The sequence below is a fragment of the Scatophagus argus genome, chromosome 14 (genome assembly GCF_020382885.2).
Source record: "Scatophagus argus isolate fScaArg1 chromosome 14, fScaArg1.pri, whole genome shotgun sequence".
Classification (NCBI taxonomy): Eukaryota; Metazoa; Chordata; class Actinopteri; family Scatophagidae; genus Scatophagus; species Scatophagus argus.
The window spans coordinates 18,176,679-18,202,100 of NC_058506.1; the positions used below are offsets into that span (position 1 = coordinate 18,176,679).

At 42.9% G+C, this 25,422-nt stretch overlaps 1 protein-coding gene across 1 annotated transcript in view; it reads right to left on the bottom strand.

Moving 5' to 3' along the window:
• Positions 1-3,714: 3,714 nt before the first annotated feature.
• LOC124070240 (polypeptide N-acetylgalactosaminyltransferase 10-like) overlaps positions 3,715-25,422 on the bottom strand; it is a 61,717-nt gene continuing 40,009 nt past the window's right edge. Inside the window, exons 5-12 of the mRNA XM_046409945.1 lie at positions 25,130-25,315; positions 24,611-24,794; positions 19,468-19,585; positions 16,035-16,142; positions 12,611-12,832; positions 11,632-11,748; positions 9,429-9,578; positions 3,715-8,541 (exon numbers count right to left, since the gene is read on the bottom strand). Of these exons, the coding sequence (XP_046265901.1) occupies positions 8,377-8,541; positions 9,429-9,578; positions 11,632-11,748; positions 12,611-12,832; positions 16,035-16,142; positions 19,468-19,585; positions 24,611-24,794; positions 25,130-25,315 (1,250 nt within the window). The 3' untranslated portion in view covers positions 3,715-8,376. The remainder of the gene's footprint in view (positions 8,542-9,428; positions 9,579-11,631; positions 11,749-12,610; positions 12,833-16,034; positions 16,143-19,467; positions 19,586-24,610; positions 24,795-25,129; positions 25,316-25,422) is intronic.

Here is a 25,422-nt window from a genome sequence, read left to right on the forward strand (position 1 = left end):
CGGCGACCTCAGCGGGAGAATCACAATGGGCCCCAATCATCAATCACAACCAGCTGAGAAAAAAATCTATTCAGCGTCAGCAGATCAGAAGTTCTGAAAATAAATGTTCTGGCATTTATTTAATCAATGCAGGGAGATAAAACTGACTGGTCATTCTCACCTTGGAGCCGCATGTCTGAGGAAACTTTGAAGGCACTTCAGATACTCTGAGAACTTTCACTGGCCACTCACTGACCAATTTAAGACGCAGCCTCGCTGAGTCTGTTTTAATTTGTGTCGAAAGTGGGGACTTTAAACTGTATTCAAGTTTTTAACTTTTGTAATATGTCAAGTAAAACCCAAGTTATGATAAACAATATACACGATGCTTTTTCCTGAACAGTCGTCACGTTTGCTGCGTGTTTGGTGAGAGTTTTAGAAATGATATAAATAAAATAAAACAAAATAAATTTTAAGTTTTATAAATAATTTGTGGTGCATTTTATTGTGACACCTGATTGTGTTGTAAATAGCTGTACAAAAAAGTCCTGAGGCATTTACTGCATTTTAAGGTAAAAAGCTGTAAATAACTTGTTGTTTGCTAATTTTGTACATTATTTTTTTTTAAATTTACAATTGGTATTTGCATTCTAAGTTACAAAAATGGGTGTTAAATTAGTCATGTGATAAAGACGGCTCCAGTGGGTTAAACTGTAAAGTGTTGTTCTGATGGTTTCAGGTTGGCCCTCTTTTACTCCTGTGCTGTGATGGTTCGATATTCTGAGTCAAAGTGAATCACAACATTGACCCGAAAATTAAATTGAAATCCCCAGTTCCCTGTTAAAGAGTGCACACAGAGAAAGGCTCATCTTCGCACCTGTGAACAAGTGGAGTTGTGACACGACCACACAGTATGTTTAATGTGGACGCACACATCCTGGTTCTGTTTGGTCTGAGCTGCACAGAAGAAGTTAAAAAGTTTTTCTTCTTGCTCCTGAAGAGTCACGTTGTGCCTCTGATTTCTCTCCACTGCTGCTTTCACTAACGATGAATCGATGAGGACGGTGCTGCTTTGGCTCGAGCTCGGCATCCTTTTAAATTTCATGGCCCAGCTGTCTGTCTGTCTGACTGACTGTCTGTCTGTCTGAGGGGCTTGTTAGCTTGTTTTGAAGTGAGGATCGGCCTGTGATGTATTATCTCTCAGACTGGGGTTGTGTTATCCTTCACTGACCCAAGGCCAAGATAACAAGTCTGTGGAGCAGACATTTGAAGGCTGGGAGAGCAGGAGGAGGAGGAGGAGGAGGAGGAGGCCATGAGAACAAACACAAAAGGATTTAGTCCAAACTTTTCTTTCTTTTTTCTATCTTTGGGTTTCCTGGATGTCTGTCAGACCATTTAATCTCTCACTCCTTTTCTTCATGTTCAGGTTCCACTCAGCCCGATCTTGTTAAGATCATGAGGTCTGTAGTTGTGTGAGATGACATCTCACCGTCTCTCTGCTGTTCCACCTGCTCTGAGACGTTTCTGTCACCTTCATGTTAAATCCGCCACACCATTTTGTTCAGATAACCTGATGGGGGGAAAAAAGAAAACCTGACACAATCTTTAGAAATTGTTTTTTTGCCACGTTGGTTTCCACATTAAAGGAATTTGGCTGGAGAAGAAAGGTCAAGAATCATAAAAGTAAAAATAAAATTCACAGTAAAAGCATGGCCTGCTGTGTAATAATCTGGGAGATCTGAGGTCATGTGAAGTCATGGTGTTATCCTTAATTCACATGTCAGCTTCAGCTCCTGCATTTTTCTACCTTCAAAACATCCTGAGTCCAAACATTTTTAAGTTCAAAGATCCTGAAAAACTGATTCACATCTTTATGTCAAACTGACTGGATCACTGAGAGACTTCAGCTTAGCTGCTCAGCAGAGCACACATCAGTCCAGCTTCATCTTACACCTAGAATCAACTTCAGGCTCCTCCTCCTGATGTACAAAACGCTGAATGAGCCGTGAGCAGGCTGCATCACCAGCTCTGTTCACTATTAACCTTTGAGACGGCCGCAAGATTGTGCTGTGGAACAAACGACCTCTAGATATCAGGGAAAACGGCTCACCCAGTGTCTTTAAAGCTTTCAGTTGTTTTTATATTGTTCTAGTTCAAGTGTATTTTATTATTCTGTAGTTTTATTTTTCATTTGTGTTTCTCTACGGCTTATTTTTACTATTAATATCAACCTTACATGGCATTATGGCGTTCTGTTACCGTTTCTCTTATCAATCTTTGCCTTATTTACCAAAAAAGTTGTTGATTGATGAATTGATCAAAAATGAAGAAACTGAATAAAATCTTATCTGATCCTGCACATCCTAAGCTTCTCCTTCTCTCTCCCCCATGTTGGCAGGAAAAGCCAAAAATAATCTTTAAAAAGGTGCTTCAAAAGCCCTGCAGCTCAGTCTGCCAAACCTGTCGAGCCCTCACAAAATGTGTGGAACCAAAAGTGTGACACACTGTCATTGAAACATCTTTCCATTTTGCTGCGTAATTGCGGGGGAAGGAGGGAGGAGGGTATTAGTGAATTATGGGAGACAATTGGATTGGCTTTTTCTTTTTCTAATAGTGCCGAGTCCAATAAAGAAACTTAATGGATATCTTCAGTGGAACACTTTGCTAATGTAACAGCCTGATCTCTGTCCCACTTACAGCTCAGGGGGTCTGAGGGAACACTGATTATTTGCCAATTAACTGGAAATAAAGAAATATATATGCAGAAAAACCTGCCGATAACAACTTGCATCCACTGAGATATGCAAAACCAATAATAAAATAAACAGACATTTTACTGAACAGCATATTACTGAAGTTCTGACAATCCAAACCAGCCGCTGCGACGTCACATGACGTCTCAGCATCACTGAAACCTGAAGGCTTTCAGTGTCGGCAAGCTGCCGTGGGAGATGATTATGGGATTAACATTTGGGGAAGTGTGTGTTGGCACCATCAGTCACAGAAGCGATTAAAGTAATACAAAACCTCCAATAAGAAGTGACAAGGAAAAGAAAAGACGAAACTCTGGGCACCAAAGTTATCTGGAGGACAATGAGCAGCCCGTCTGTCCAGCTGGTGCTCGGCCGCCTCACACACAGTTAAGATGAGAAAACCTGCAGGGGTTTTGGTCAAATCACTGAGATTCGTATGGTGGCCCTGACAGCTCAAAAGGGAACACACAAACAGAAACCAGCTACAAACAAGTGATGAACGTGGATTGCATTTGTTTCTCTGTGACGCCAAAGAGTTTCAGATCCACTGCTACTGTAACTCCATTGGATTAGCCGCACTGAAATAAATCATAATTAGATTTTCTGGCTTAATCAGTCGAGCAGGCGATTTGTTAAACATTTATTTAGTTAACTTTGCTTGGACTTGTTAAGGCTGATGTATTTTGCAGAGGTGTATAATGTCAGAGAAATAAAAAATGAGACTCTCAGAACAGTAACAATACCGTGTATGGTGGGACTCCTTATTTTCTTGTTGTGCTCACATAATGATGATTTCTGTGCCCCCGACGCCACCTGGACAGAACCTCAGCCAGAAAAGAGACAAATCAACAGAGGGCAGCGTTTCAGCTGTGCCTTTCTGGCTAAATTCAGATGAAAATCTGTACCACTAAAGACAGAGGGAACACTTTTCTTTCATCCACCCGTTCACTGGGTTTGTATTTCAGTCATCACTGCAGACAGCTTTTCATCCAAATATAGAAACCTTTTTATTGTACAATTTCAGCAAAAATATCATACAATTCCAGTTTAATTGTACAGTTTGTTAAATATCTAAATACACTTTTACAGTTGCAATGTCAGTAGAAAAAAATATTGGATGTTTTTGTTTTTCACGAGATACAAAATTTACACTTCCCTCACAACAAAATTCACACACAGGTACACAACATTGTGTGGCTGTCCGGCCGTGGACGATAAAAACCTTTTCTTTTAGAAAATCAGATTCCTGCACATTGCTCAGCAAGTTTTAGTCTGATCACAACAGCATGGGTGGAAAAATAACATTTTTTCATAGGCAGCACATTTACAAAGGCCATATCCCATGAACTGTGGAGAAGTAAAACAGGTGTTTGCATGCTTAAAGGAACAGTTCACCCAAAAATGAAAATTAATTTCCCTCTCAAGCCAGCTGAACCAAAACAGAAATAATTTCTGTTCTGAGCTGTTTGGAGCCATTTTAAAAGTGAGCTTCTGCAGGAGCTCAGGAGGAGGCTGTGAGACTTCACCCGACTTGCCATCAGCATGACGGTGAGGAGACAATGACTCAACTTTCTTTTCTGGGTATGAACTCTTCCTTTAAACTGATAGACCACTCAGTACTTTTTCTACTTTACCACAGCAGATAAAAGCTGGAATAAAACGAGTGTAAATCGTGGCTGTTAAGACTTGACTCAAGTTACAGTGTGAGGTAATAAAAACATTTTCCATGTGCAACAGAAAGGTGCTCTGATAAGCAAAATGTATTCATCCTTCACAAGCTTATTTAGTGAAGAGAGAAAGTCAGCAACATCTTGGGCAATGCCAGTTTCCCCAAAGAGGTAATTTAAGTTCCTGCAGCTCACATGAGACTGCTGCCTGGCCGATGGACGACACGTGGTTGCCACAGTGCTTCACAAACACTCCGACAAGGTTTGGCTTGCTTCAGCCCCCCTGGGAGAGCCTGTGCACCATCCAGAGGAGCTGAGAGCTGCGGATTTAACTCGTAACCAAGCTCACCACACTGTCAAAGCCAGGAGTGCTGACTGTACGACTTGGTGAGCTCATGCTTTAAGCTGCAGTAATATTTTAGCCACTTGGGGGCAGAAGACCTCCACAACAATCTGACACAGACCTGACATATTAACGCATTTATAAACTTAGTGTAACTAACAAAACCAACATTATATTTCAGTTCAAGTTGTCTTTTAGAGAAATATCTGAATTTTTTTTAGCTGTTAGATGTTCCACTGCTCTTTGGTGCATGAAGGAATCGGTGCCAGGAAATCAAAACTGAGCAAAAAGACACTAAAATGCTCTGAGTAACCCCTGAAGCCTCTTAGCATTAAAATAGCCAGATTATTTTTCAGCATGTTAATATATGAAACATAATGGACAGACAAGTGGAATTGTTTTAGTGTATCTGAACTTGTTCTCAGATATACTCTCTTTATATCCAAACAGATGTTCCTATTTCAGTCTGCTGCACTGGTTCAAAGATATCTGTGGATCTGAGATATATTTACTTGTTTTAAAAAATCTTGGCAAGGGAAAAATTCTTGTGTGTATGCAGACAATTTAGTTGATTTTTTCCCCCAGTTTATTGGCTTATTTTTCTTGTTTTTGAGGGCTGTACAGTTGTTGTTTTATGAAGCTCTGTGGCCGCACTGTCAGATCTGCTCTGCTGTTGTCAACAAGCCCAAAATGTCGCCTCGTGTTTCCAGTTCTCCACACAACTTTGTCCATAAGCACAGTGCTCGTATTAAACAATCCTTCACAATGTAGTCAAATGATTGCACACCGCTGATCCCAACAGAACTGTTCTCATCCTGAAACACTGTTGCTGTGGCGACATGTCAAAGAAAAGAAGAAAAATGCAGAGAAATGAACTGATCATAGTGTAAAACGGACAGGCAGTCCCATTGGTTACCGTAGAGGACACTTGGCTCCAGCAGTGACTCAGTGGTCTGAAGCAGCATCACCTCTCAACAATCTGACAAGGTACAAGCTGTCCAGGTGTGGAGCATGAAGGTCAAGGAGAAGAAAAAAAGAGCCTGAACAACACTGAAAAACTGAGCCAGATGACCACACTGAATAAGATGACTGATGGATTTTCAAACTGCAATGAAAATGAAACAAGGATCAAGTGTGTGTGTGTGTGTTTGTTGATGTACAGAAGCTTATGCTGTAGCCAGGTTACAAAGATGGCTCTTTTAACCTGTGTGGATCACCACGGTAACTGATGCTGCACCCCTGACCTGCTCGAGGAGGTCATGTTCAGAGTTTCCCCTTTAAAACTGGCTATGAACAGATTTGACTTGATTTGTTTTGAACAAAAACTTAAGTGATGATTACATTTAAATCTGTGTAAAGCTGAGCTCTACAAAGTGCAGCTGTCGTGTTAGAGATAAACACTGGGAGTGCATTGAGCTGTAAAATAAATATTATATTAGCATTCCTCTCTCGCCTTATTTGCTTGGTACTGCAATAATTCTTTTATATTCCACATAGCTCTTCATCATAACACTCTGTTCCTCTTGACTGAAGTAGGCGGCACACAACTGATCCCTATTTTATGCAGAAGATGATGCACCAAATGCCTTGTTGAAATCTGAATGTACACAGGGCCCTGAAACGGGGAGACTGAGTTAAAGTCAATAGCAACCGTCGTGATACTCGTCATCTCTGACTGGGGTTTTAGGTTTTGTCAACAGTTAAAATAGTAAAATGTTCCTTGTTCAAATAAATCGATTTGAAAGATGAATGGATGAACATGACCTTGTGGAGTTCAGCTATTTCGACTGAAATTTAGTGTCTTCTTCTACTTAAAATTCTAACAGTAAAACCATCAGCACAGACACTGATACACCATCCAACTCTGCTCTCTCCTAATGATTGTGAAAGATTTCTGTCAACAGTGCAGAATGTGTCGCTAAAGAGCTGGATGTGTTCTACAAATGTTTTACTTAAATATGTCAGGGATATGACTTTTTGATTTGTTAAAATCCAACATTAAAATATCACACGCCTACACTTTATCAGATGAGAGAAGGATGCAGACGACAGACCACAACGTCACATTGAGCGAAAATTCAAACAAAACCATCATCAAGATTAAAACAAAAGGAGGAGATAACATTTCTTTAAAAACCAAAAGGGATTCAGAATGTGGTAAACAACAACACTTCCCTAAAAAAGTACTTTGGATTGAAGAGGTGGGAACAGCATCATGTCATGATTAAAACGGAACAGAGCTTGTCTCTTTCCAAGGCAGGAGGAGAACATGGTGGACAAAACAAATGCATCTTTAGCTCTGCAGACACCCAGCAGTTAGACGTGTGTTCCTCCCACGTCCTGCACCAGAGTCCAGGTCCATCCAGTTTTCACAAAAAGTCCTCAATGCTGCTGTGGACATGCTGGGTATACACACACACACACACACATACACACACACCTACACTGAGTCCTCTTCCAACAAGGCACTAAGATTTCATTCAAGTTTATCATTACACAAGTGCTTTATGCAGTTAAACCCCAGATTTGTCTCAATCCCAGAGCTTCCTCAGCGAGTCCCTCCTATGCACTGAAGCGACCAGTCATCGCGCCAGCCAACCAATCAGGGGGTCCTCCTGCCAATCAACTGGCCTGCCGGTCACATAGCTCCTCATCCCGCCTGCCGCTTCACACCGTGACCTCGCACTTGGCCGTGTGTGACGGGGTCGTTCCGGCAACTGATCAGCGGAGTCATGTGGGGAGCAGCAGAAAGCAGGAGGAGACTCTGAGAGGTGTGACAGCAGCTCCTACTCCCCCCGCCAGCACAACAACAAACAAGCCCTTAGCCAGCAGGAGTGGGCCCACACAAACCCCAGCAATAGACAGCACTCAGCTCTGAGAGCGACAAACCTGCAGATGACCCATTGATTAACAGCAAGGAGGAGGAGGAGCACAGGAGAAGTCTCTTCCTCTTACACTCCCTTTGTCTGCTGCTACATTCAGAGCAGCTCTGCCCACACGCAGAGGAGAGCAGAGCAGGAGAAGCTACCAGCCGGAGGGGAAGGGGGGACAGGATGGGGGAGGGAACAGAGGGAGGGTGAGGGTAGTAAAGGAGAATCAATTCAGCAGGTGATTTTCAGAGTGGTTCTGCCTGGCTTCATCCAGGTGTCAGGATGACTTTGGCTCAGCAGGAGCAACCCCCCCCCACCCACTCCACCCCCCCAGGAGGTTGTTGGAGCTGCAGAGACATAAGGGGATTTGAGAGCGAGAATGGAGTCTGTGGGCAAAGACGCAGTCATGCAGGCAGATAGAGGCGGACGTGCAGGCGGAGGCGGGCGGAGGAGAGAGACGGAGGATGAAGACGAAGAGACTTTGAAACAGACACAAGAGAAGAGAGGAGAGGAATGTCAGATAACCAATCAACAGTAAAATCAGCGACGGACCCACCACTGCCACAGCAAACACACCTCACACACACAGTCACCCATCCGTCACGTGTAATAAGCAGCTTCCCCCGCGGTATCCCATCATGCCTCACTCTGAGCACCCCAAAGAGAAGCAGCTGTCACCTCAGCAGCGGGTAAACGGGGATCCAGAGTAAACGGAAAAACCCTTTTCACAGCATCAGCAACAGCAGGTCCACGTCTGCAGGGCCTCAGTTGGTGCCCTGGTTGAAGCGATCCAGCACGGTGCTGTTGGTTCTCTCAAACAGCCACTGCTGGCTGGGGGCCGAGGGGTCGCACGTGTTCATGAAGACCCTCCGCTCAGTGGGGTTGCTGTCCACACAGCTGTTACTGACCGGGTGGTACAGGCTCTTATCCTGGAGGACACAGAGACAGGAAGGACTGTCAGTAGTCTGCTGGACATTTTCAGTCCATCATAGCATCACACTGCTGTCCTGTGGGTGCTTGCAGGGACTATTTCAGCTCTGTTGGTGGCACATTCAGTGACACCAACAGAGCTTGACGATGAAGATTTAACGGCAGCACTTCACTCAGATATGCTCATGTGAAACGTCTGTAGCTGATAAAGACTGACAAATTGTGAATGGCTGCATTTACACAGTGCTTACACTGTGCCTCTTGACCACCACCTGTGAACTTGACCTTTAACGACCAAATTCTAAACAGTTCATCTTTAAGTTCAAGGGGATGTTTGTGCCAAATCTGAAGAAATTCCATCTTCTAAGGTATCAACAAAACATTTACCAAAAAAAAGGGCACCATGACTTTTTATATATTGCTATATACATGTTACTGTCTTGTCTTTTTGCTTTTTGATTGGAGCTTAATGACATGCAAAAAAATCATATTGCGATTATTTTGACAGATATGAGTGGGAAAGGTCATTTTAGCTTTTGCTTTTTATTCACGTTTCCTTGCACTTTGCCACACTTTGATCATTTCTGATAATGTTTCCATTAACTGTTGAGCTCTACTTCTAAATGTTTACTGCTACAAACAAGCTCGTTTGTGTCACTACATTAGATCCTCAAAATGTTGCAAAAATACAAATGCAGTCTCCTTTAAGGCATGTTTTTCTAGTAATAACTGAGCTTATAATGAGCTCCTCTGACTATCCATCAGCTTCAGGGTAGATTCTGTTGACATGTGCAGAACTCTGTACAGTGATTACGTAGCCCTGAAGTCATCTATCTTTCTGTATGGAAAGAGAACGAGACTGCAGCACAGAGATGACGAGTCGTACCTTTCTGTAGCGCCACAGCTGGTTGCCCTTCATGCCGTGACAGTCGTACAGGGTGACGGGGCTGTTATGGGAGATGGCGTCAAAACAGACCTTTTTAGTGTGCATGGGGTCACCGACACGGATGTCCTCTCGCCAGCCGAACGTGAACACCTGCAGGAAGTAAACCTCAGCTGTAATTTCATGTTAAAATATTCTAACAATACAGCAACTAGCGATGCAGACATTCTGGGCTCCATGTGTTTGGAAATGTGACGTTTTAATAACATCAAGACATGAAGCTCCTGAATAGTCTCTGTATTTTGTCTCCCAGTTAGGCATGTTAAAGTCTGAAAGCAGGAGAAAAGTCTTGTCATGGAGCTTGCTCTTTGCCTCTTTATATGAATCAGCATGAATTTTATTTTATTTTTATCTTCCCTTTAGATTCTGGTTTTGGCCCCTGCACTCAGGCTGGCTGAATGTAATTAAAAGTTTTACTTTTCTGAGAAATGTCAAAGTTCCTCTGACTGAGTGCTCCTGAGGCCTTTGTGTTCACAGTTACTGGCTGGGTATTGTGTTGGTTATACTGGCTGTTATTAATCCAAAGCGTTCTGTCTCAGCTGTAGATCAGAAATAAGTGAGGCCTCTGTGGATAAGAACAACTCTAACGTATCAAACTGAGTGGCTGAAAGCTTCATTATGCGGGGGCTGCTGATGGAATTGTAGGGAGATTGAAGATTAAGCGCACAGCATTTACATTCTTACACACTGTAAAGACTAAACAGGATCATCAGGGTTTTGATCATGTATGGGTGCTGCCATCTTGTTGTAGTGACATCATCTGGGGCCAGAGTATGCACAGTAGTGATCAGGAGGTGGAGCCACGAACCCAGTTCTGTCCATACACCCTCTCTGAGCCAATCAGGAGCAGCGCTCAGCTGTCCGTCATGATGTTTCAGCCACTTTTTATACCATCAAATAACTAATTAAAACCAAACTGATTAGGAAAAGTGAACACTTGAACACACATCAGCATGATAAGAACTACATAAAAACCATTTTGGGAGTTTTAGTTATATATCCCATCTGCTAACATAGAGGGGCTGCGTGGGAGTGAGGAGATAATGACTGAATTTTCATTTTTGGGTGAACTGTTCCTTTAATAACATAAAAGTGGACATGACAGCATTTTCACACAGTTGAACAGTCAGTTGTCAGGTCGGTTTGGTCAGTACACACACTTCTTGAACCGCCTGCTGGCAGCTGACTGTTGACTTTCTGAACGACTTTCCCTGCTGCTCTGGTACAGAATCAAAAAGCCCCGAGGAGGACCGCTGCCAGAGGGCCGCCTGTGATTTGCAGTAAATCCATTTCTCACAGGCGTTGAATACAGATTGCAACTGCGACACGGATTAAACTACAATGCACCTTCAGATCGAAGCAATTAAACTGTCAGAGCTCCGAGACCCAATGTTTCAGCTGTGGAGACAAAACAGGACGCTCACTCCATTAAGGTTGTATTACGAGCTCGGCCTAAAGATCCTCAGTGTGACGTGTGAGAACAGACTCCCTTAGAACAATGCAAAGATAATGAAGCGTTTGCTGTTTGTGTGTCTGTACATGTTCAGCTGACATTAATGTGCGTTCAGCAGAAGAAATACAACAGTCTACTAACAAATGGATCCTCTTGATAAGGGGTGGTCGAGCGCTCTGAAAGTCTGTCCCCGTAAACCCTCCAAAAACACGTGTGTGTGTGTCATTTGAACCCGGTCCTGAACTGGCCCATGGAAAATCCACACTAACCCCATGTCCAAACATTAATACACAAACCAAGACTCGATTCTAAAGAGATGCAAACACAATCAGACCCCTTAATATAACCATGGCCCACCCCTACAGTGTTTACATGTTTTGGTATGTCAATGATTAATAGTTACAAAAAGTTTTGGAAATGATAGATCACCTCAGCTGACCTCAACATAGCTTCAACTTCAACCTTGACTATCAAAGTTACGCCCACTTAAAGTGCTTGTTTTTAACCACCGACGGACTGAGTAAAATTCTTTCTGTTTAACCAGAAACACACATTATGTCCAAATCCACCCGACTCCACTTAAAAAAGCAATGATTTTATGATCGTAAAACACACTTTATCCGTCCCAATAAGGCCTAAACCTACATAGTTCAAACAAAGTGGCTTGTTAACGTCGTGGGTTCTGCTGCTCACCTGTCCGTGGCTCCAGCTCACTTCGCCCCGGCCCTTCACGCAGCTCTCCAGGCGGATGGGACTCCCTGATACAAAGTGTTTACTCTCCATACACATGCCGCTGCCCACATTACGAATCTACAACACAAGCAGCAAAATCATAAAGGAGGAAAGAAGGGAAGAGTTTCAAGTTGTTAACAGTTACTGCAGGTTCTCCTCTGAAATTGTCCAAACAGATTCAAGTTTAAAAGTTACGACCTGGCTTTGGTTAGCATGCTAATTAAACTTTTAATTTTATTTAAATGAATACGTTGTCTTCTCTCTGACAGCAGAAAGATCCTGTTACAGCTTAGAAGAAGCTGTTACCACTGAGTCTGATATTTTTCCAATCAAAATAAATTTAAAATTAAGAACTTGTTCCATGAAACTTATACGACACTGGATAATAATTAAGTTCTGGTTTATAACAGCATTTTTCTGTGCTTTTACAGCAAATTGAGGGAGATATCAGGATAAACACGCTCTTCATCCAGTACTCAAAGCTTGGATTGAAAAGTTGGTTTTGGAAAAATTTCAGTTTTGTGATAGTTTAGTCCGTAAAATGTGAAAACAGTGTGTAAAATGGCCATCCGTTTCTCAGAGCCCAAGGTGACTCCTGCAAATTGCTTCTTTTGTCCAACCAACAGTCCAAACCCTAAAGACTCTTCAGTTACTGCCAGAACTGACACAGAAAAGCAGCAACATGTAAGAAGCTGATGGACTAATTGTTGCAGCTCTCAACACGATGAAAGTGGATCAAATATCAATGTTTGGTTTCATAACTGAGGAACTAAGTGTCGTACCATCTTAAACTGATCCAAGAACTTCAAAGGAAGTTGAGAGAAGGCAACCTTGGGTGATTCACTCAAATGGTCTATGAAATAACAATCTTGAATTCTTGAATTTTGCCCTGGCTCCAGCCTTCTGTAACGTGGCTCGTGTGTTTAGGAGCTGACCGTACCTCCCCCCAGGCTGCAGCAGGAGGCTCCACCGGTGGGTAGTGTTTGGGCAGATCCCAGGCCACCTCGCTCATGAACCACTTGAAGCTCTTGCAGTTGAGGTGGTTTCTCAGCTCCTTCTGGGCCGTCATGTCTCCTGCCGACAGGTGACGGTACTCGGGCCGGCGCTGGTAGATGTATTCAGCGTATTCGTCCATCCACACCTCGGCCACACGCTTCAGATTCTGAAATCAGAGTGCAAACCTGCTTTGTTTTGATTTTGTGTTTCAGGAAGACAGACAGCAGCAGAAAGAGAGGTGAGTGGAAGGTGCTTTTACATCTTTTACTCCACTCTCTTTTTCAGTCTCACACCAGCCGACAGATGCTTGAGTACCGCTTGAGCAGAAATGGACAGAAAACTATTTATTGGGTGTCATGTTGCCATCACAGCCAACTGGAGCTGATAAACACTCATGACTGCAGTCATTTGACCCAGAGAATAAATGCTGATTGAACCCTTTCACACTGAAGACCAAAGTCAGATGTTAGTGGGATTTGAAATGTGTAATTCTGAAATTCTGAAATGTGTATGATTGCTGGCGCTAAAGAAATCCCACTGTGCCAGAGAGTAAAATGCGCTTTAACTTGACAGTCTTCAAGTCAGCTGGCTTGTTGGCAGATTTTTGAGCTTGTGGACACCAAGTCTTCATTGAAACCCAGACTAAAACCGCCATTGCTACATCCTGCCATCCTTGATGTTTTGACTGATCTGACATGACAGAGTGATCAAAGCTGCTCGGCAGAAAGGGGGCCAGTTGCCCCACAGGACCTGTCATCGTCTCCCAGAAGGGGAGAGATGAAAAATACGAACAAGTTGTCTCTTGTCATTAAACCAGATGCAACACTGAACTCAATTATGTGCTAATTTACAGGATGGCTTCAGAAAAGGCAAAATTTCTTTGCTTTTCTGTTTGACTCCAATTTGTTAACTGCAACAGCAGCCTATTAAAGACCATCTCAGGAAACACTGAGCAGAAGCTTCATTTTGAACTTTGAACTGAATGAATGAATACTCTGAAGGCTCCCCAGGACCAAAAAATCAGGTGGAAAAGCATTGTTCAAACCGGGAGCTTAGACTAAGATCCAGAGCAAACATGGAGGGAAAGTCAGAAAATGTGTGTATGACTTTCTAAATGTTTAAAAAACTTGATGTAATTTTTAGAATGGGAATTTGGTGAGTTCTGACAGCAATGATGATTGAAGTTTACAGTAAAAAGGGACAAATCATAGTCAAAGTCTCTCTTCCTGTGGAAAATAATGTGCCAAGGAGCTGTGTCAAAATGTGAATACATAGGTAAAAGACAGTTCATTTGAACTTTTTAGACATAAATATCCTGAAACTGGCCTTCTTTATCTTGTATAATTAAAATATACATGATATAAGCAAAGGGAGAGCGCTTGTTGTCTAAAAACATTTGCTGGAACGGGAGATGATTTTGTGTATTTGCATTTTTGCTGTTTTAGGTGCCAAGTACCTTCAGATTTTGTATCTCAACTGCACTTTTCTTCTCTTCTCAGGCTCTTCTTTAATCTTTACATGTCCTTTTTATATGGTGTCAGAAGAGTTTTCACAAGACTACAAATGGAGTTTAGCTAAAGTTCAGTCAGGAAAACTACTTCTTTTGCGCATGCCCTCTGTTCTCCCACAACCCTTACTCTCCCCTGTCTCACTTTCTGCATCTTCCAATCACAGTCTGTCATGTTACTCCCCCAGCCAATCACTGGCTATCTGTCAAATTCAAAAGTGTTCTCTGTCTCTGCTGTCATTCAGCTGTCATTTCAGCTTTCTGGCGTGCAGCAACCCTCCTCCACCTCTTCACCACCTTTTCCGTGGATGTCCAGCTCTATCAAATCCTCTGGCTGCAAGTTCCTTCTCATAAGTCATTGTCACTCCTCACCATCATCACCACCACCAGTGTCTGGGCTCCAATGGCGGGAAGTCTCCTTCATTGGAAGCACTTCGCTCATCAGAAGTTTTCCTGTGGTGTTCTACTTCCTGTCGGGGTCTAAGTGCCAAAGATCTAAATCGAACTAAAGCAACATTTTTATGTACACATGGATCAGGAATTTGGTCGTCATTATAAAAGCATCTAATTTCAGGTTTAATAAAAAAAAAAAAAGACAAGTAGTTGAGTGATAGAAACTGTAAGTGACCACGACAACAGGGCAGTTGGCTTCTCCAGCAGCCTCGCTCAGCTAAGACGATTGCAAACATGAAAGATTTACACTGAGCAATGGGAAATCCATCCGTCTGAAGCCTGTGAGGTGTAAAATAGTAAAAAACACAGAGCCTGGCGGCCTCCGAGGTAAGGAGGCATGTCGGGGAATACAGATGGAAGCAGCCTTGGAGGTATGGAGAGTGAAATGAATGAGAATTTGAGTTCAGCAAGCCTTCCAGGAAAGAATAAATACAAATCTTCTGGCCTTTGGAGGTACAGATGTAGAGGAAAAAAGCCTCCAGCCACACACACACACACACACGCACACTTCCTGCAGCATAGCTCATTGCCTGCAGCGAATCTCGCATCCTCCAGGTGAAGTGGAGTTCAGTGGTTTTATCTCCCTCCATGCTGGCTGGACTCGGGGAATCTGTACCTGATGAAATTATCTACCTGCTTTTTAAAAACTGTGAGAAACTGTTTTTCTTGCCATGAAACGATTATGTGGTGCCTACTAAATCAACAATAGCTGATACTGGAACAGCACAGAGAAAAATAAATGCCCAGGTTTAATTCTCACCTTGGGTGAAGAATTTTTGGACCATGACTGAAGCAGACCAAAACCTCACACCTCAATTGGTGGCCCTTTAAACTCAGTCCAGCCCTTTGATCATTTAGAATTATGAAGAAAGTATAAATATTTTAGTGTTTATAGTGCTTATCTTACTGCCAAATGAAAGAACTTATGATCTCAAATCTAAGCGTTTCATTTGTATTAACAATTCAAACTCTGAAAGACTTCTCAGTAGGTCCGGATGTATGCCAGCATTGTTTTACAATCAGCGACAGAAATGTAAATCACTCTTGAACAGACTGATTGATATACAACAACCAATCTCTTTGTTGACTCTCCATAAAAGAGCACTCCAGAGATCTGGTTTAGCACATCCATAAAGGCTATCAAAAGATAATTTTACTGAAAAAAGGCCAAAATCAATAGAGGAGCCTCAAAGCCACGGATTCTTCATTTCTCATAATGCAACTCTGTGGTGTTTTTGTTCAACCTTCCCTGCTTGGTGGACGCCGCTGTCTTTAAAACTCTACAGCCCAAGTAGGATTTCAGCTCAAATTTATCGAGAAAATCAACAGACACACAGTAGGAGGCTTCTTCCCACAAATAAAGTTATTTAGTCAACATTTAACCTCCGCAGAATCAACTGAGACTCACCCTGGCCAGACTGACCCCACCAGGAACTTTGTAGGGGACGTACTTCCTGTAGATGTGTCCCACCCTAGAGCAAGGGATGTCCTCCATCCGACCACCACACATCCACACCTGCAGAGACACACGGAGACAAAGATGTTCAGCAGTGATGAAGACGAGGGAGTCAACAAACCAGAGAGAAGAAACAAACAGTGTGAAGAAGACAGAGAGTGGGAAGACATGATGAAGACAAAGCGACAGTAAGATGGTAGGAGTGGGAGGCAGACTGAGCCAGACGGACAGTACTCTGTCTGTACAGGGCTGTAAGACATGTTGGCTGGGTCGCGCGATGAGGAATGGTAGAGGCTGCAGCTGGGAAAAGGAGAACATGGAAAAAGAAGTCATGTTTATGAGCAGATAGATTAACATCACATCACAACTTGAGACAGCGAAGAGACCATCAAAGAGAACAAGACATGTCAATCATGCTTAGCTAAATGACAAAGACTGAAACTGGATTAGTTACACTGCTTCTGGAAGGCAGAGCCACCTTTCAAGTCTGCAGCTTTTCAGTTTTTAGAGATGAATCAGTCTGAGGTCAGAAGGTGAGACAGTCAAAGTGTGTGTGAGCTCTTTTAAGATTAAGGACATATTTAGAATTTAAACTTGGTAGCATTGCTCAGCATTTCTCGTTGCACTGCAGAAACCTCAACGTGGTGGCTTTGCTCAGCTCTCTTGTTGGGCAGGCATAACACCCAATTAAAAGGACCATGTTGCTGTTTTTAACCGTTTCGCTCATTTACGTCAAGTGAACCTCACAGCTAACTGTGTCGCAGACCGCACTACTGCATTTAGAAGCTTTCTCTTGTTAGATTGGTAGAAACTCAAAAAACATCCTGATGGCATCTGCTCTGACGGCTCTGGCCCGTAATTAGCTCGTCCAATCATTTTATTTGTGCTGAATGATTGGACAGCTGACCCTGCCTGCTTGAAGCTTGGAGGACATATTGCTAAAGCTGTTGGTGAGCTAACTGCACAATAATGAAAAATTACAACCAAACTTTTCCCAGCAGCTAACCCATTTAGCACAAAGCACACACCAACACACAGCAGTAACAGCTGAGCTGGGTAGTTTCTTCAGACTGAGGTGCGTTTGTGACGGATGTGCTTACCTGTACAGGATTGTGACATTTAACAGAGTAGTTTATTATTGTCAATTAATCTTGATTATATTTTTAATGATTTGATTCACTGTTACATTGTTAAAGAGAATGTCAGTAAACCATGAAACCAGAGAACATTTGGCATTTTAACTTAAAATATCAAGAGATCATCAGTTGTAGTGAATTAATTTTTGGCTTGTTGACTAACCATTTCAACAATAGCTACTGAATCTTACACAGATGAAGGGAAACCAATGGCTCCTTGAAATGCTAAGAAAAACACATGATTTTTAGTAGTGAGCTACTTGCAAACTCTTTTACGGCCTTTAAGAACAAATCATCATTTTTTAAGCTGGTTGTGCAGCATGTCAGTGTATTCTCTATCATATCAAACATGTCCAACACATCATGTTCAACTTTCCAAGAAACATAACTGTAATGCAGGCAGCTTCCTGCGATAAAAACCACGCGGGCATATTCATGCTTTGCTTGACCTCTTTTGCCACCTCACAGCGCACCATCCTCCACAAACTCCCAGATCTGACAATCTACTCCCACTCTCATCGTGACTAGAACCTCTCAGTTAAAGTCTGGAAAACTCTTTTGATATAACTAACACATTTCAGTGGGTTGAAGTCCGGTGATGATGGACAGCCTGGTCAGAAGGGAAGCTCAGTAATCAATAAAGAGGGGAAAATGTTGCTGTTCTCCTCTTCGTGATCCTCAGAGTGGACATCAGCTGGCTGCTATTTCAATTCAATTACTCCTTGTGGAGTTTGTTGCACCACTGCGGCTTGGACAAACAGAACTGGGGGTTGGGGGAGTAACAGATTGAAGGCACACCCTCCACATCTCGCTGCCGGGAAAGTCTGACCGGCTCCGCAAATCCCTTCCATCGTCTTCCTCTCTGACTGAAACACTTGAGCTTAATAACTGGGGCGCTTCGCTGCTGGAGGGATGAAGAGCTTGAGTTCAGCGCCCTTAGGATTAAAGTGAAAGTCTTATCACTCACTTCAAACAGAAGTGAATGATAAGACCTCTGCAATCCGCTCACCTCAAACCACAAAACCACACTGCCATATCGCTTAAAAATTTTATTTATATTGTGCTTTTCACAAACAATCTACAAAATGTGATGAAGATTGTGCCAGCCAACAATCTGCATTGCATATTAACATACACAGCGTAATCTGATTATTTCTGACTGTTCTGTGGTTAACATACGCAAAGGAACCTGCTGTAGGTGTTCTTCTGATTAAAACTTGCAGGTGGCTCAGAAACACGGCAATGCTCCACCAAAGACTGGGAAGAAACATCCAAACCTGGATCAGTGTCAGGCCGGATCGATACATGGATGAGTTACCTTAGCCTGATGTCCAACGTGAAACACGTCACGAACCTCATACCGATACTGGATCCAACCAGTCCCAAATCTGCTTTGCATATAATCCATCTAATTTCTATAAGCGTTTTTGTTTCTGTTTATTTACTGTTTTGATTGTATGTTCAACTTTGTGATACTGAATGATAGCAAAACTTGAGCTGACTTTTACTCTCCTGCTGTGATAACTAAAAGCTTCCAGTCAATGATTTGCTCCTGAACAGGGGAGCTTACGCCACAACTTTTGTGCATGTCTTAAATGTTGAATCACTTATTTCAGTATCAACTGACTAAGCAGAGCAACACAAAGAGAAGGCATTAATATGAAGAAGTAGGAAGTTAAATAATTAGGACAGTCAATTTGATAAACAACAAATCCACTCCAGTGGAAATGTTATTTGAGGGATCAACATCCAGTATGGCACTGCAGCATGTGTCCAATCAAATTATAGCAGCCAGCAGCAGCCTTTGTGCTTAATTGAGTGAGACGACAAAAGTCCTGAACAATTCAAACTAGAATTCAATTATTGTGACTGGTCGTTGTGTCTGTTCAGGGCTTGCTGACAGAGGCAGCAGAGATGAGTCCAGGCCATCATGAGCTTAATCTAACATCTTTACGTGGTATTCTGAGAGTAAGCCAGGCAACAGAGTGTGTTCGGCTCAGATACTGCGACAAGAGCTGAAACCGGGATGAACATTTTATTTTAGCCATTTGGTTAAAGAGCCTTTCATAAACAAATGAGCCATGGATGCATCATGAGATCCAACTACATCCTAATAAAATAACGACATTCGTTGTCAGTCCTGTCTGTAGTACGACCCCAAACAGAAGCTGACACAATTGGAGGTGTCGAGGTGACACTGTTGATTATTCACTTCACTGCAGCTCTGTGTGACCTGTTTCCTGTATTACCTTGAAGGAGATCTCGTACTGTTCTCCTCCCCAGATCTCCAGACCCGTGTCATATCCTCCCAGCTCCCAGAACCACTTCCTGTCCACAGCAAACAATCCACCTGCCATCACTGGGGACCTGGAAGACACAACACATTAAACAGGGTTCGGGGTTACAAGATAACATTACCGGCACCCATGATTCACTCACATAATTTAATAACATGATATGAAAGGTTTACTTTTGGCCAGTTGGATGGACATCACTAGATGGTTACAATGGATTTCATTTTGACAACTCAAGTGGTTTCTCCACTAACTCTTGATTGTTATTGGGCCACACTGCATGTTTTCTTGTGTGGCAGTGGCTTATAGTCCTGGTAGGCTGTAGCCTGCAGTAGCACGGCTGGTATTGATATGAACAGAGCACTGCATTTGATACCTGACGTGAACAGAATCTACTCCCACCACAACCCACAGTTGTCAGCACACTGGCATTTTGTGGTATTGTGGAGATTTTTGAGGTTAAAATGAAAACCTAAAAAAAAAAAACAGCAAAAAACTGTTGTGTGTACAGTGAAGAAGAAGTAATTTAAGACTGCATTTGTCTGAGGAACAACGACTGTGAAACTGACATGATAACCAGAACTGACAAGAATAACAGCACAGGAAACAACCAGACCTTTTGTATTTTCTCTTCCTTTTGAATACCTGCTAATATCTTCTCTCTGTCTATCTCTAACTTACTGCCAACACAGCAGAGGTTTTCTGCTCTCTCAAATCATCTGTCAGATATTGATGCTCCAATAGGAGGCTGCTGAGCATATCCACTCCTGTTTACGTCTGTATCATAAACTACTTAACTGCCATTTATGAACACACATTCATTTGCTTGATAAAGATAACAGCAATTCATCAATTATCTCATCCCTGGTTGCCTCCACACTCGAGTGTATGCTTAGTTTGAGTGCTTCAAAGTAGTGGCTGATAAAGAGAAAAAAACCTTCGTATTTTTTGTCAGAATTACCCACAAATATGGCAGTCAGTAACACAAAGGTGGGCCCTGCCTTTGAGCTACAGTCAGAGAAACCCGGTGATCTCATGCTGCGTAGCTTCATTTCCCCAGGCTACAAACTGCTAAATCACAAGGGCCTGTTTCTGACCGCAAAGGATTCAACCAAGACAAAATATTAGACTTCTCTCTAATATTTTATTACTATTTTACAGGCTGTGAGAGGAGATGAGTTGTTTATTCCTGTTCTGCTCTATGTGCCTGCATGTGTTCAGCTAACCCAGCGACGCTCTTCAAAGAGCAAAACCAATTAACCCACCTGAACCGCTGTGAATTCTGACTGGTGTGACACGCTCTGCAGTGACAACCAGCTCGTCCCTGGAGTGCACTGAATCAACATACTGAGCAACTTCTCACCAAGGCACCAGTATCAACTGGGACAAAACAGGAAGTCCAGTAGGAAGGAGAAAGAAACTGATTTTCCAAGCCTTTTGTGTACTGAACTATGATATAATATGAGATAAACGGTGGTAGCAAATTAGGCTGCGTGTTATGACTGACATCTCATTTCTCAATAAAGGTCATTTTATATCCAGATAACAAATTATTATTAATAATAATGACCAAAAACAACTACAAGTCAAGACAAAACTGTGTACAGAGCAGAATATTTTCACATGTTACTCTGTGAATTGAGGGTTTATTTCAACCAAACGAGAAAACGGTGACCCAAGCTTGACAAAACGCGTATGACTGAGTGGACACAAATGCTGCCCTGCAACTCTTTAAATATGTTCGTCACACTGACTGACTCGATTTGTCTGAGTGGGTGACAGTGTGTCTCAGCAGTTCCTTGTCTGTGACTGGAGAAAAGAGAAAACACAAAACACACACACACACACACACACACACACTCACACTCACATACGCACTCAGGTTGCCTGCCTGGAGTCATGCTGGATGAAATGCAACGGTCAGACTTTCATCAGGATAAACAACAGTGGCTGTGGGGGGGACAAAGGAATCGTGTGTGTGTGTGTGTGTGTGTGTGTGTGTGTTTGACGGCACAAAGTGCAGTGATTGCAAGCTGTTGTGTGGTCACTGGAGTGTGTGAGCTGAGCAAAAAGAGCTGTGTGGGCACTGATTTGTGGGGTGGAGATTGTTAGCTGTTGTCTGCCGGAGGGAGAAAACACAAACACACTTCAGCTCGGCCGAGTTGTGAGGAAAGAAACACACGGGCTTCACCGAGTGCTCACAACTGACATGAAGCAAGTGAACACGAGGATCATTTAAACACAACAAGTGTCAGTTTAATAACAGCCTGGGGCAAGTTACAGCTGCAAATGTTCGCCAATAAACATTCTTGGCTTTTTGTATTACCTCTCAAACCATCAAACGGAGATTTGAGGATTAATACAATTATTTGAAGTTGAACTTCTTGCATTTAGTTTTTAGAACAGAATTTTTATTCTGCTTCTATCTTGAGGGCAAAAACCAGACAAAAACAGCAGAATTAAAGTGTTCATACAGCAGCTAATTACAGCAGCTAAAGGGCCCGATTAGTTTTGCAAAAATCATTTTAGTTTGAAACAATATTGATAAATATTTAACCAGTGTATTTTAAAAGAGACTCTGCCCCTGAATTCCTTTACTTTTAATTCTTAATCCCCTATCAGCTTAATTTGATTACATTCAGAATTCAGGACTGTTTCTGGTAATTCATGTATGTCCTGATGCCTATCAATGTCAGAAAATACTCTTCCTCGTACTGTGGTAATGATTTCGGTATATACCCCCCTAGTACAGCTCCAGTCAAACATACTGATGTCTGACTGTGGGATTCTGCAGTGACTGCTGAAAACCACCTCTTTCTTTGACTTGTGATGAGGCCTTTTCTCCACAAGTGCTCGAGCATACATGTGCACATATACAAAGCACACCGACATTCAGCCAGCTGCTGCTCAAAACCAGATGAACTCACCTGGAACTGCACACATGCTTCATTTAAAATGCTAATGTGCTGACCCAAAGTCACCGTTCACACTGCTGCTGCAGATGTGTTGCTTAGCAACTGCTTTGTTTTCCTGATGTTCAGGAACAGTTGTTTCAGTGAAAGATTGTTTTGCCTGAAGGCATTTCACTGAAATGAGTTCTTAGGCTGTGCAAAATGGAGATAAAACACAATGTGATCATCTGCTAATCTTTTTCTGACATGTACTCAATTGAAAACGTCTGTTTGGAACAGTCCACAGGTTGGCAGGCTCATTGGTAACAGGTGACGATCGTGAGCGGGTATGAAAGGAGCATCTTCGAGAGGCTCAGTCGTTCAGGAGGGGCCGAGGTTCATCACTCATTAAAATATCACTACAGGAACACTTAAAAAACAAATGACTGCTTTCAGTTGACACAGCATCCCAAACGTTCTGGGAATCAGGGTTGTAAATTGTACACAGAGTTTGGAGGAAATGACTCTGTCATATAGTTTTCACTAAAAACAATAAGCCACTACACAGTGTCACTTCGTTGGTCACTTCAGTCCATATATTTGATGGATACTTACTGGTTTAATGGTGATGATGACACAGTTACTTTCTTATTAATTTCAAAATGCCAATATTGTTACATTTAACAGTAAACTAACAAAATATTGCAATGGCAGACCGCTTGGTCACAGCAGGGCCCCACGGACGCTCCTTCTGATTTCCTGTTCCAAAGGAAACCGCTTTGAAAACACAGTGGCAGACTGGATTTGCTCAGCACTGCTGCAGACATCTGCCCTCAGCCATGAGCGGCTCCACTGAATTAATATTGACCAGCATTGACTGAACTGACCTCAACAGTTCTGCACACAACAAGGAATAACACGACTGTGCCGTCAATCAAAGCTCACTCATTTTTTAATGCTCATTAAATTGTGTGCTTCGTTTTAGATACTGTTTGATCAGGTATTTCATTCAATTTACACTTTGTTGAGTTAAAAATGTATCCTCTTCTTCACTTATTCTTTGATTTTAAGATTCTGATTTAAAGGAATCAGTTTCTCCAGCTGATCGAAACCCCTGCAGGTCTTCTTTAGTCACTGTTCTTTGGCAGTGTCAATCCATGGGTGGGGAAAAAAAATTCACCCAATGCTCCATGAATGTTCCAGCACGCAATTTGGATTTAATTAGAAATGCTCAAGTTGGTATTCTCCATTTCCATCTATTGACCTTGAGGTAAGAAAGAGTTGAGGCCTGAGCTTGTCGCTAACTGAAGCCCGAAGGAGAGAAAAGAGGAAGAGAGTGAGAGAGAGAGAGAGAGAGAGAGACAGAGGGAGGGAGGGGGGTGATGGCACTGACGACAGAGACAGTGACAGAGGCATAAGATTCTCTCTCTCACTCACACACACACACACACACACACACACACACAGACCTCCAAGATGGATTTTGTCATCCCACCGTGCCTCATTCTCCGCTGCGGCAATGTCAATCAAAATGAAAATGAAAATCTTTGCAACTCAAATTGGATTTGCAGTGATGAAGGTCATTTCACTGGGCAAGAGGAGCAGACTAATTCACAAAATGAGGATTGATTTTGATTGTTCTGCAGCTCATTTCTTCTTCTTTAGTCTCTTATCTACCTGCACCACAGCCACCCTGTCTGATGATACCTACTGTATGTCTCACGACATCCCAACACAGAGAAATTCTGTCTCACTGATCCCCCAGGATCCACAAACAGTGTCTGGCACCACATGCAGGGTGATTTGACCTTACAGGGAGCAAAGTGAGTCTCCGGGTGTAGTTTATTTATTCTAGCTTCCCTCACTTAAAGGTTACCTACCTGTGCTGTGCTATCACAATGAAGCCAGCATCTATGGCACCACTAATTGCCCGCTGTAAATGAACGCTGGGGTACATTTCAAAATTCAAACTGGACCTTTGTCATCAACTATCCTGCCTCTAAAGAACATGTGTGTAAGAAAGTGAAAGGACAGACACTCAGAGAAGCCCTCAGTGAAGACTGAAGGTCCTGCGCAGCTCATTCAACACCAGCACAAACAGGTCAAGTGTTTCGACTCACACTGGGGCCACTCCGTTCATTGCTGCATGCACTCACGACACAGGAAGATAATCGGCATTAAATTGTGTCAAAAATAACTACACTCACTCAAAGGGTTCACTGGGGTCATCCTTCTGCAGCTCCGAAGGGATGGGAATCCGTTTGTAGTACATCTCCCAGTCAAACGCCCCTCGCATGGCGTCTCCAGCCTGCGTCTCGTAGCCGAAGTTGTCGTGGTCGATCACATCGATCATTGGACACACGATGGTCTTCCTGTTTTGTGCAATTCGGTCTGACAGATGCAAAGGGAGGCAGTTGGTGACAATACATGAGGCTGAAAAGTGGCTCCAAGCTTTTATTCCCGTCAAAGCTGCCCAGCACTCCAGTTCACGGACTGCAATACAACCACAGCATGTGTCCCAACCCACACAGTTTTTTTAATAGTTTTTAGTGCTTTAAAGTACTGGCAAGGCAAAAGCATTTCACAAACAGAGAAAAATGCAAGACTTGAGTCAGAGGGCTCATGGGATTCCTGACTGCTGGCTGCTCTTCATATGTTGGTGAGCTTCACTTAGACTAAGGATTAGCTTCATGTTAGCCAGATTTGTGTATATGTGTGTTGCTCACCCAGCAGCGGAGGCAGCCAGTTGACGTTGGTCTCACAGTGCGAGTCCAGGAAGGTGATGACTTCTCCTTTAGCGGCGGCGGCTCCCAGCAGACGGGTCCTGATCAGCCCCTCCCTCTTCTTGGTCCTCAGGATGCGAACCTTCGGCATCCGCACCATGTACTCCTCCAGCGCCGTCTTCAGGTGCTCTGCAAAGATGGAAACAGAGCGCACAGCGGGTTCAAACACCTTGCCACTATGGGCAAACATCAAGTAAATCAGGCCGCGTGACATGAAAGGGCTTCAGAATTGTCCT